The 11,540-nt window shown below is 42.7% G+C and overlaps 4 protein-coding genes across 4 annotated transcripts in view; 3 read left to right on the forward strand and 1 right to left on the reverse strand.

The window, feature by feature from the left end:
• Window positions 1–11,540, forward strand: part of LOC131269468 (uncharacterized) — a 47,823-nt gene that overhangs the window by 11,003 nt on the left and 25,280 nt on the right. The window lies entirely within an intron of this gene.
• Window positions 611–4,841, forward strand: LOC131269486 (vesicle-associated membrane protein-associated protein B-like). The gene is made up of 5 exons (XM_058271862.1): window positions 611–985; window positions 2,117–2,269; window positions 2,396–2,626; window positions 2,752–2,909; window positions 3,266–4,841. Exons 1-5 carry the CDS (start codon window positions 928–930, stop codon window positions 3,542–3,544), a joined length of 879 nt encoding a protein of 292 aa, XP_058127845.1. The 5' UTR covers window positions 611–927; the 3' UTR covers window positions 3,545–4,841.
• On the reverse strand, window positions 6,424–8,839 carry LOC131269483 (vacuolar protein sorting-associated protein 4-like). The gene is made up of 5 exons (XM_058271859.1): window positions 8,731–8,839; window positions 8,318–8,494; window positions 7,816–8,189; window positions 7,039–7,749; window positions 6,424–6,911 (listed from the first exon to the last, which is right to left on the reverse strand). The coding sequence occupies exons 2-5, from the start codon at window positions 8,451–8,453 to the stop codon at window positions 6,810–6,812; spliced, it is 1,323 nt and encodes a 440-aa protein (XP_058127842.1). The 5' UTR covers window positions 8,454–8,494; window positions 8,731–8,839; the 3' UTR covers window positions 6,424–6,809.
• Window positions 9,593–11,235, forward strand: LOC131269482 (tyrosine--tRNA ligase, mitochondrial). The gene is made up of 2 exons (XM_058271858.1): window positions 9,593–9,821; window positions 9,888–11,235. The coding sequence occupies exons 1-2, from the start codon at window positions 9,691–9,693 to the stop codon at window positions 11,134–11,136; spliced, it is 1,380 nt and encodes a 459-aa protein (XP_058127841.1). The 5' UTR covers window positions 9,593–9,690; the 3' UTR covers window positions 11,137–11,235.

The following is an 11,540-nucleotide window of genomic DNA, read 5'->3' on the forward strand; positions in this document are numbered from 1 at the left end:
ACCAACCACTGTTCCTTCTATTGCTAAATAGCAATTCTCCTTCGAACAAAGATAAGTGTCAACATTCAAAACATACGAAACATGGCGCGCCTTCCATAAAGAAGGCCCATAAAAGCGTTCGAAAATACAGTTGAAAAATAGGAGACAGGGGAATAAACAAGGAAACCATGTTTAGATACGCTAAAGATAGGATGTACAGTCAAGTTTGGAGAATGTCGGACCCTTCTATATTTGTTTTAATACATGGCTTTCCACTAAAACGAAATCCATCCATTTCATCCCGAAACCATAACTTTGTAGCCGTTGTTATTGTTTCTCATTGCTACCTTATTCCTTTTCCAACTAACTGGACATTTCTTTCTTCCAGATGCAATGTGCATGCTAATATATGCTTCCATATGAAATAATGTATCGGAAGACGAACTCTCGGCCAATATAACGTACATTAAATTGAAATGCTAGAGTCAAAAACTGTTTGTTCAAGCGATACGTTTATAGCAGAATGTCCTTTTTCACCGGGTCGCAGGTCCACGTCACGTTGAGTGAAACGTTTATTTGAATAGCGACAGCTGTCTGTGCGAGAGGGACGCATCATACGGCGATAGGCATACGTCGTAAATAGAGTAACGTAAAAACTGCTTTGATCCCCGTCATCGTTTCTGCTAGCAGTGCCGTCGAGTAGCTAAATTCCTACCTCGAGCTGGGCCAAGTGAGAATTTCATCAGCACAAAACACTCGCGGGCCTCAAGCGAACGCACAATTGTACGAGTTTGTCGATTGCGAATACGGGCTGCTAGCCAGTTTTGCCAGCGAAAATTTCCATCGAAAGCTCAGGAAGCGTATCGGGTCGTTGATTGACTTGCAAAAGGGAGGAATAGCTGTGTGTGAGAGCGCGTGTGTAGTGTGGCCTTTTCAACTGGTTCAAACATGGCGAAGCTTGCTCAGTTATTAAATATTGAACCGGCGAATGAGCTCAAATTTCAGGGTAAGATTACTTAATTTTTAACCGAGAACCTTATCGTTTTTACCGCACTAAAGCGAATGAATGCGGGTGGTGCGCATAATTTTACCGTAAATTTGACGTAGTAATGTTCGACTGTTCGATTAAACGTATGTGTCCAACATCCCCCTATCTGCTTTTCCAATGATAACACCACCGATATCTATCCGACTTTGCTACCTGCTTGGAAAATAACATCATGATAAAACCACTTTTCTTGCTCAATGCAATTTTCTGCTCATAAGTTTGTATGCGCAATGCATAATCATGCCTATAAGTGGAAATGTACGTCCAAAAAGCATGTTATACATATTTACATGTATACGACCAATAGTGCGCAACCGAGAGCGAACGGGAAAAACTGTCGCTGTACCGCAACGACCTCTTCTTTTTTTTCGTCTTAAGATGGTCCCTCGTTTTGCTTGATGAGTAAAGGTCCGTTGCTTTCGCATCCCGTTTATCTATTCTTGTTCGATTGCAATGAGGGGAAAAAGAAAAACGAAAAGATAAACGCGGCTAGGAAAAACAATAAACCCCTTCGGTAAATGGCAAATTGCGTTGCAAACGATCGAATGCTGAGCTTGACCGGACCGATGATGATGGTGCAAATATGGTCCAATTTACATGGGCACACCGTCGTGTTGTTGGGGTCGAGTTCAGTAATTCTTTCTCCAATGTTGCAAGCCAAAAGCAATTGATAATTAGCGGAAATTGTACACCAATCAAAGGACACATACCTACACCGATCAAAAGCGTTTCGGGACGCCAAATAGCCCACGCGTGTTCACGCTCACCATCAAATGTGTTGCCCTTCAAAGTGACGGTCAGGTTGCCACAATCAACATATCAGCCTAGCCTGTTTGCCGTTCCACCATTCAACATGACCGGGGAGTGTTTGAAAAAGCTAGAAAAATCGATGAAATTAATTTTCTTAAAGCACTGTACGGGTCAGAACGGGGCTAGGGCGACCGCGATAGCGTGCCTGTATGCTATGTACGCTTTCCTTTATGTACCTTTATGTTTTGTGCCCGTGTTTTCGTCTTACCGCACTTTTTGAAACTATTGTTTAGTCACCCTATTCTAACCCCCTCTCTTTCCCTTCCTATCCCCTTATAGGACCGTTTCGGACTGCGGTTGCATCCTACATGCGACTTACTAATCCAACCGACCACGACATCTGTTTCAAAATAAAAACAACCGCCCCTAAAAAGTATTGCGTGCGTCCCAACTGTGGCACACTTGAACCCAAAGAATCACAGGAAATAGCCAGTAAGTATGCAGTAATCGTGGAAGCGAGGCTGTTTGCCTGAGTGTTTCCGTTTCTGTGTTTTTGCTCACAAAATTGTCATGTAATATAAACACTAATACCCAATACCTTTCCGCGACGAAAAACAGTTGTCCTTCAACCGTTTATATTCGATGCGAATGAAAAAAATAAGCATAAGTTTATGGTGCAGTCGATGGTCAAGCCGGACGACGACGATGTCAATCTGGAAGACTTGTGGAAGAAATACCCCGAGAAGTTGATGGACTCGAAGCTCCGTTGCGTGTTTGAGGTACCGCTGGATAACAGTCAACCGGCTCAGCAGGCTTCAAAGGATGCGTCGAATAGTCAGAAAGCTAGCGGTAAGTGAAGTATCGGTGCCCGTATCTTTCTCCAGCTAACTGTACCTATACCTTTGCTGTACGGTGCCGTAAAACTAGAAATTTTAAAAATATATACCTATACCTTCGTTGATTCGTTAACACAGCCGCGGCAGACAACGAAATGTTCACTGGGGAGTTTGTGAGCCAAAAAGCACACAACACCAATCACGAGGATGAACCGGAGGATGAGACCGTGCAGAAAGAGCTAAAAAAACTGCGTGATGAGGAGCGGGCTTTACGCCAGGAAAATTTGGAGCTGAAGGTACGATATTTGTTACAAAGAGTGCGCCAAATTGTAAGTCTCAAGTCCTTGTATCCTTTTCCATATGGGTTTTTTTTAAATGTTTGTCATTTCAATCGGCATCAATTCAATTCGACCCAAAAAACTACTGTTGGAAAATTAATTCAAACTAACCGTAAACTGCAACTGCGAAACATTTCCAATTATTGGCTATTGTGCAATCATTTATACAACTTCGTTAAAGAGTTGTAAAAAGCTAAGTATTTTTAATTACTATTTGAAATTCGCAATGATTAATGTGTGACACATTTATAATGTTAGCAGGTGGTCGGTCAAATTCAGACGACTGTGTTTCATTGTGTTCTAAATGTTTGCAGGAACAAGTGCTACGGCTTCGTCTGCAAGCGGACGGGCGGGCTAAGGAACAGCGGGCGGCAGGTACGTCCTCTGCCGTTACTGCTAGCGTTACTGCCGCCGCCGCCGCTGCCAGATCGGCCAACACACCAGTGCACTACACAGACCCGTACTCTCCCCCACCGCAGGTGCGCGGTCGCCTGCACGAGCACATGGAGCTCCTCATGGGCATCGTTGCCATCTGTACATTGCTTTTCGGCGTGCTGATCGGCAAGTTCACATTCGGCGAAAGTAGCAAATAAAGTTAAATTTCTCAACAGTGCTGCTGCATATCCGCGTGCACCGAAAGGGTGGAGTGGTGGCGGTGGGGGGGTGGAGTGGAGGCGCAGCAAACCGCGGTGATGGTGGCGGATTGGGATGATTTAGTCGGACACGTCAACATGGCGCGTATCGTTGCCCCGGAAACCGGAAGGAAAGGCAAGGGGTGTGGGCTAACAATGAGAAACCATTTCACACATTACTTTGAAAGATAAGAAAAAAAAAAACTGGTAGAAACTATATGTAGCGTAAGTTCGGTATTGTTCGAAACAGATGCCCATAAGTATCCAACCTTGCAAATGGAAGATGACATGACGAATTATGGTTGATGAAATACCGAACGAAGAGAACAACGTCACGTCGAGCTAACCAGCTGAGATGTACATTGAGCGCCAAAATTGATTGTTAATGGAATCACCTGCAGGCGCAGGGCAATGTCCAAGAAGCGTGCAGAATGGGCAAAAGAATTAAGCCATCCAGTGAACTACTAGAGGTGTACGTACGTTTATCCTTCTTGCTGCAGCAGCGATCAACAGCGATAATAAATTGGAAAAGAGCGCGCAGAACGTAAGGTTAATTAACATACAAAGTGAATGAATCATGAATAAAGTGAAAAATCTGGCATATACTACTGGGATGAAACAATTACCTTTCCCTTCACTCCCTATTGACTCCGAATCCTTCTTTCCCCTCATTCAGTCATTCATTCGTTTAGTTGTGCGAGATTGCGCTCTGTTCTTGGTGTGGTACGAAAAAACCTACGTTATTAACTCGCGAACCTGGTGTTGAAAGCGGTAAAAGAAAGCGAATGAAATAAAAATGAAAATAGTTATTCCCTCTTTCCAATGTTGTCGGAGGAGTTTTGAACTTTCGGTAGAAACATGGTACACCAGCTTAGCGCAGCTTAACTAGTTTAAATGCCTAACTTAAATAAAAAAAGAAAATCACACGAAAAGAAATCCAACATACAAAAAACCACGGTGTTGAATATGAACGAGAACGACGGTGACGATAATGATGATAATGAAGTTGACGATGAAACCGATGCAAATCACACAATTATGCTGGTGAAGATTATGTTGACGAGGTTGATGGTGGTGATGGTGATTGGTGGTTGATAATGACGAAGGTATAAAAGCAAATAAAAGTAGGTGTTGAAGCATCCCAGATTGAGAAGTGAGTAAACTAAAAAAAACAAAAAAAAAAAAACAAACGAAAGCAAACTGCATTCTGCTAGTTTTTAGTTAGCTTCGGTTTTGAGTTTTCACCGCTGATTTTGAATGCGCGTAGTAATGTGTGCGGATTGGATTGGACAGTGAATGGAGAAAGAAATTACGTTCACTACCAATAAAAACCCTCAGAAACCAAAAGACGAAATGTATTCGATGACATCGGTGCAGAATTGCGTAAATATATATATAAAACAAAACAATTTATAGAGGTGTGACGTCCGATTTTTTTTTAATTATTCCAAGGAAAGTAATTATTGGAAGGCATGAAATGTGATTGGAAAAACTTTCTGGCGAGTGTCTGTGTGAAAAGCGCATCGGAAAATTTTTGAGCGCATCGAAAAATACTCCATGACGAGTTGACATACGCCTTACCTTGGCATCGCGTATACGTAATTCTTAGTGAATGAGAGATAAACAGGAATAATTCAATTTTTTAAGGAATAATTCCACTGATTTCCCTAATGGTTGCTGAAACCGGGTCGTCACATAATGTTGTGCAAGATCGCCAGAAGCAATAATGTAAGCAAACGCAAAAGAGAGATGCATTTCTAGGGCGGGAAAAAACGAACGCCGGTATGTTCCTCGCCAAGTCAAGGAGCTGAGCTGTATAATTTGAACGTAGAATGAACGGTTATTAGGAGACAAATTTCGTTATTGAAAACTCAGCAACATATAAATCTAAACCAAAATTAATGCAAAAAACAGAAAAAAAACAATCAAGGCCAGAAAACGTAACCATCTAAGTTGGCGGAGGTGTAGCGCAATGTGAAATGTAGGACTAGCGAAACATATTAAAGGGGTAGTAATGTTGAGGGAACAAAAGCACCCACTACACAACCCGACACACTCAACAAGGTGTGATAATAATCGACGAAAATTCATAATTGTTTTAATTGCCACAGAATAAAGAACAAACAACAGAAAAACAAGAAACACACAAGAAAGACAGCAGAACAGGAACATCTAAACTAAAGATAATTAATAGAACAACATTATTATTATATTAATCACTGAGGGTTTATACGGCATTACTCTGTTAGCAACAAACAAAAACAAAAAAAATGTAATGGAAATATTAATGAGTCTAAAAGGCCTTCTAAAATCTTTATCATTGCTGTTTCTGTAAAGCATACTGACATAAAACAAATGCAAAATAAAAGTATGTAAACTAGCTATATTTCGATTGGATCGAGAAGAATTTATGGCGCAGTTTTTTTTCTCGGGGTTTTGCATGTCCTTACAAACTTGCTCATGACGGTAGTTCGTGATTTGCACTAGACTTTTATATCCTTAAAGGATAAGATTTAAGCATAACATAAGTAAGGGTAACTAGTCGATAATCGGTTGAGGCAATTTTCTTTAGAATGTTCTTTACTGGGGTTAACTTATATATAGGTACGAACATTAAGATATTGCCAAATTCTATATATTGTTATAGTTTATGTGGAGTAGCAACATAATGGGGGAAGTATATACCACTGGAATAGTGTTTCATATCTCGCTTTCCGATCCATACCATTCTGGGTGATTCAGAAGACACACTTTTCGTTAATGTAACAACATTATTTATGTTTACCTTGAAGATTTAGCTATAGAGAAATCACACGGTAAAAGAGTGAATAACCATCGCGCTTGAACAGAAAATAACAGATTTATTTCACATCTATCATCGCTTCTCCAAGGCATCCAAATCTGTCGTATTGTGTTGTAGAGCATTTACATAATTCATCTTATGCTATTGTAGAGTTCATCTCGAGCAGCGAATAGTAGGTTAAGTGTGTTATTTGTAGCATTTTTGTTTTCAATTTAGTTGAAAGTAATGAATAACATATATTATTTTACACCGCTAACATCTTCCTGTGTTCCCCCATTTCACCCTCTCAACTTTCGTAATTTTCGTGTTGCATGTATAGCTTGCCAAAACGCTCCGTCCCACCATCCTTTCCGCTTTATATGTTTTGCACACTTCTAGTCGTGCATGTTTCGTTATCCTCTTTACGCAAATCATACGAAGTACTTAACCTTCCTGACCAAAATCTTCAGTAAATTTGTCCAGCTTTTTCATGTCCTCGTCGTTCACCGATGCTTTCGTGCTGGCCAGAGATTTCAACATATCGTTCTGTGGAAGAAGAGATAATAGAATCTCAATTATACATTTTGACTGGAACATGCTACATAGATATTGTTTATCATCTAATTGCATTCTATTAAATCCAATGCAAAAGCCTAGCATTTAGTTTGCTTACCATGGTCACCGGGGGCTCGTACAGCTTGTCGCCTGGAAGGTCCACCCAGGTCATCTCAATAGCACCCTCCTCGCCGGGGCTGCATGGCTTGAGTAGATCGTCGCATATGGTCGTCTTATCTATCGGCGACGGGCCGCTGATGCGTTTGAAATGCGTCGCAGTCTGCACCTTGCGGACCGGTTGCATCAGCGCGTCCCGTACCACGATCGAGATGTCTGAGCCAGAGAAGCCCTCCGTTTTTGCTGCGAGCTCGCGTAGATTATCTTCAGTGAGCGAGTGCGCCGTGTTGCCGAGGTGAATCTTGAACATCACCAGCCGGGCGTGCTCGTCCGGCAGTGGGATGTAGATGCGCTTCTCGAAACGACGCCGGATAGCGGAATCCAGAATCCAAGGCGTGTTGGTGGCGCCCAGGACAAGCACTCCCTCGTTATCGCTACCGACACCCTGCATCTGGACCAGAAATTCGGTCTTGATGCGCCGGGCGCTTTCGCTCTCGTTGTCCGACCGGGACGAACAGAGCGAGTCGACCTCGTCGATGAAAACGATAGAAGGTTTGTGGGCACGCGCGAGCTCGAACAGATTCTTCACCAGCTTCTCCGACTCACCCAACCACTTCGACACCAGATCGGAGCTGGAGACGGAGAAAAATGTTGAGTTGTTCGCTTCGGTTGCCACAGCCTTCGCTAGATAGGACTTGCCCGTTCCGGGCGGCTGTTGGAGTAGGTTAACGGGAGGTGAGAAAATGAACTCAATGCAGCATCAAACGCCAAAACCTACCCCAAACAGCAGTATACCCTTCCACGGCATGCGCTTGCCGGTGAATAGGTGCGGAAACTTAATCGGCAGGATGACGGCCTCCTTCAGTGCCGTCTTAGCACCCTCCAGACCGGCCACATCGGACCACTTGACGTGCGGCTTTTCGACCACGATCGCTCCCTCCAGCTTCGCCTGAAGTTTCTTCTTCTCCGGATCGTCCGAGTCCGAGTCGGAGCTGTCGTTCTTCGATTTGTCGTCCTTCGACGAGCTGTCACCGTCCTTGACCGGCTTTTTCTTGCCTTTTTCCAGATAGGCCTTTAGCTTCTCGGCCCGGTTCAGATACTGGATGCACTTTGCTCGAATCGACTCCTTCGCTTTATCCCCCTGAGCTTCATCTAAATAGAGTGTAGAGAAACATTCGGGAAATGTGACGACAAATTAATATAGAAATGTAAGCTTTTGCTGAAGAGCAACATCATAAACATAAACCACTCTATGCAAATGGATGCTCAAAGCAACTCACACTTGATTGCGTGGAGGAAGTACTCTACGCCATGATCATAAAGCCGGAGAGCTTCCTCGTAGTTTTTGTTCCGGTCCTCCTCTGTCGCCTTCGTCACGATGTCGATCGCTTTCTGCAAGGTTGAACCGTTCGCCATCACTGAGCCAGTTCAGTTGGTTGTTTTTCTTGCCCTTATGCCTAAGTAGAAAAATTGATGTGTGTCAATACATTTGGAGGCGAATTTTTTGGAAGCGCCACTGACAAGTTACAAGCTGCGCATGTAGGTGAAAGCACAAATCAATCTAAAGGATGACTAATGCTACCGATTTAAATAAGATTAATGCAGTTCGCAGGCCGGGGTATTCGCGCATTCCCACGAATGGAGGGTGTTACGAAAATGTTTGTGAGATAGAATAGTTTATAGAGTTGCTAACCTCGAGGATTCCTTCCGAGTTCCGTATCAGAAGGCACTAAAATCCAATTTCCAAATGTAATAAACAATACACGACGGACAGCGGGTTTGACAAAGGCGTTGGAATTCTCACGAATGCTAGTACTTCCAAGGTGAGTAAAATATATGAGGTGAATTCACATCCTGATCGTGGCAGCCATATTCTATAGGACTTTTGGTTAGCGTTACTGTATGTTCATGTTTTCTTTCCTATTAAAATCAACACCAACGGGCATAGTCGGCATTATCCAGAAAACTAAAATATTATGTGTCCGCGTTTGTTACAAATTTCGTTATTTTTCTGATGAAATCAAAGTGTTCTCTAGGATTATCTCACCTGATATAGTGTGCTCACCTTGAAGTTGCGTACTATTGGGAAATGACGTAAAACATTGACAACTGGTACACTGTCGGCGATGTAGGTATATGAAACTACGTTCAAAAGTCCAAAAATAAATTAGTTTAAATAAAGTTCTTTGATGGGTTATCAACGTCAGCCCTGTTCTTTTCGAAATCGTGTGGAATTCAACAACTTACTTATGTAAGTTTTTGAGGATTCACGTCAAAGTATTCGCAGATTTTGCTCTGTGCACATTCAAACTTGAGGCTCAAAGAAGCGTAAATCAACTAGAAAAGTTATCGACTTTTCCTTTGCAATTAAAGGAATCCATCATATTACTTAAGCAATTTATTTTATTATTGTACATTTGTGCGTGCCAATTTGTTTTATATACAGAATTGTATAGCCTATGGTTACCATAAAACTCACGGTTATTCTCATGTTTATCTGAAATTTTCACTTGCAATGTGTCAAGCAGGCAAAACAAATAAATACCTCGCTTGGAGCCGGTTACATCAATAGCAGGCATTTCCTTCTCGTGCCAGTTCAGAAGCACGAAAGTTTTGAGAATTTATTGTGTTCACAGCGAAAACTGTTCCCCGCATGTTGGCGAGTATGATAAGATCAAGGCAAAAAGCGGTTCTGCAGCAGTTTGTGCGATGGTATTCGGAGAGAAACATTTTGAAGCTCACGGACCGTGGTTTCATACAGGATGTATTTCCGGCAGAATCAATGTTTGTTGTTTTTAGAAATCAAATCATAGTATTCCCTATGTTAAAAATATTCTATTAATCTTCCAGTGACAAAGCTCGTACAATGCTTGGTGCCACAACACAGGCCGTGTATGCTGGATTCGATCCTACAGCAAGCAGTCTTCATGTCGGTAATTTGCTCGTTTTGATTGGACTACTACATACGCAGCGTGCTGGCCACCAACCGATAGCACTAATTGGTGGAGCCACCGGTCTGATAGGAGATCCGTCCGGGCGCAAGACAGAACGGCAGCAGTTGGAAAGGGAAATCGTGGAGCACAATGTAAGCTGCATTCGGCAGCAGATCGAAACAATCTTCGCTAACCACAGCCGTCTGTTCAGCGAAACGCCCACATCGTTGAAACCAGTCATTGTAGTCAATAATGCTGACTGGTACGAGCGATATAGTTTCGTCGAGTTCATGTCAAACGTTGGCCGACACTTCCGGATGGGAGCAATGCTATCCCGTTCGTCCGTGCAAAGTCGGCTTCACAGTGAGTCCGGTATGAGCTTTACTGAGTTTTCCTACCAGCTGTTTCAAGCATACGACTGGCTGCATCTGCTGCGTCAGTACGATTGCCGCTTTCAGCTGGGAGGCTCCGATCAGATGGGAAATATTATGTCCGGACAGGAGTTAATTAGCCGCACTGAGTCGAAGGAGGTTTTCGGTTTGACCCTCCCATTGATAACCAATGAGGAAGGTGATAAGTTTGGTAAATCGGCCGGAAATGCCGTCTGGTTAAGCGCGGATCGTACCTCAGCATATGCCATGTACCAATTTTTTGTCCGCACCCCCGACTCTGAAGTAGAGAAACTACTGAGATTGCTAACGTTTCTACCGGTACAAACCATCGACCAGTTGATGGCAAGACATCGGCGCACACCGGAGCTATGGGAGGCACAAAAATGTCTAGCGGAGGAGCTAACAAAACTAGTGCATGGTGAAGAAGGCCTGCATAAAGCGAAAGCAATAAGTCAAGCACTTTACAAGGGCGATATTTCCATATTGGAGCAGCTCGATGTGAAAGATATTTCCCAGAGCTTCGGAGGAGCACCGATGTGTGAAGTTCTTCCCGAACCTGGCATGACGATTTTGGACGTTGCATTACGGGCTAACTGTTTCCCAACAAAGAATGATGCAGTACGCATCATTACCGCTGGTGGATTTAGCATCAATTTCAAAAAGGCTAAAAACGTCTCAGAAGTTTTGACGCCCTCAGTGCACATTCTTGCAAACAAATTGTCTCTGTTGAGGGTAGGTAAACGGAACTATTACATTATAAAGTGGCTGATATAGTGTACGAGCTAGGTTGTAATTAAATATAAAATAAACAACGATATGCGGAACACATGTTCAAAAACGTGTGGCTGTCCGTTAGCAATCCAAAACACAAAATAACATAAGATGAATGCGACAGTTACCTCATATCGTGTAAATGTTAACTTAAATCATCCGAAACTGACTTCCCAGATCTATTTTTCCAATCTGTACTTGTAGTTAGCAAGTTTATAGTTTATAATAAAATGTTAATAAATTAACATGATGTCATGCGGAGTTGCTGTTTCTTTTTCATAGTGAGACAAATGTCTCACGATTATAGCACATGATGGATGCTGACAGTTCCGTTATGGCAAGCACTTCAAACGTCCGTCTTGGAATACAAACATTCAGCTTTGCACCGTTCGAAGGAAGTGAGAAAG

The sequence above is a fragment of the Anopheles coustani genome, chromosome X (genome assembly GCF_943734705.1).
Source record: "Anopheles coustani chromosome X, idAnoCousDA_361_x.2, whole genome shotgun sequence".
In the NCBI taxonomy this organism is placed as follows: domain Eukaryota; kingdom Metazoa; phylum Arthropoda; class Insecta; order Diptera; family Culicidae; genus Anopheles; species Anopheles coustani.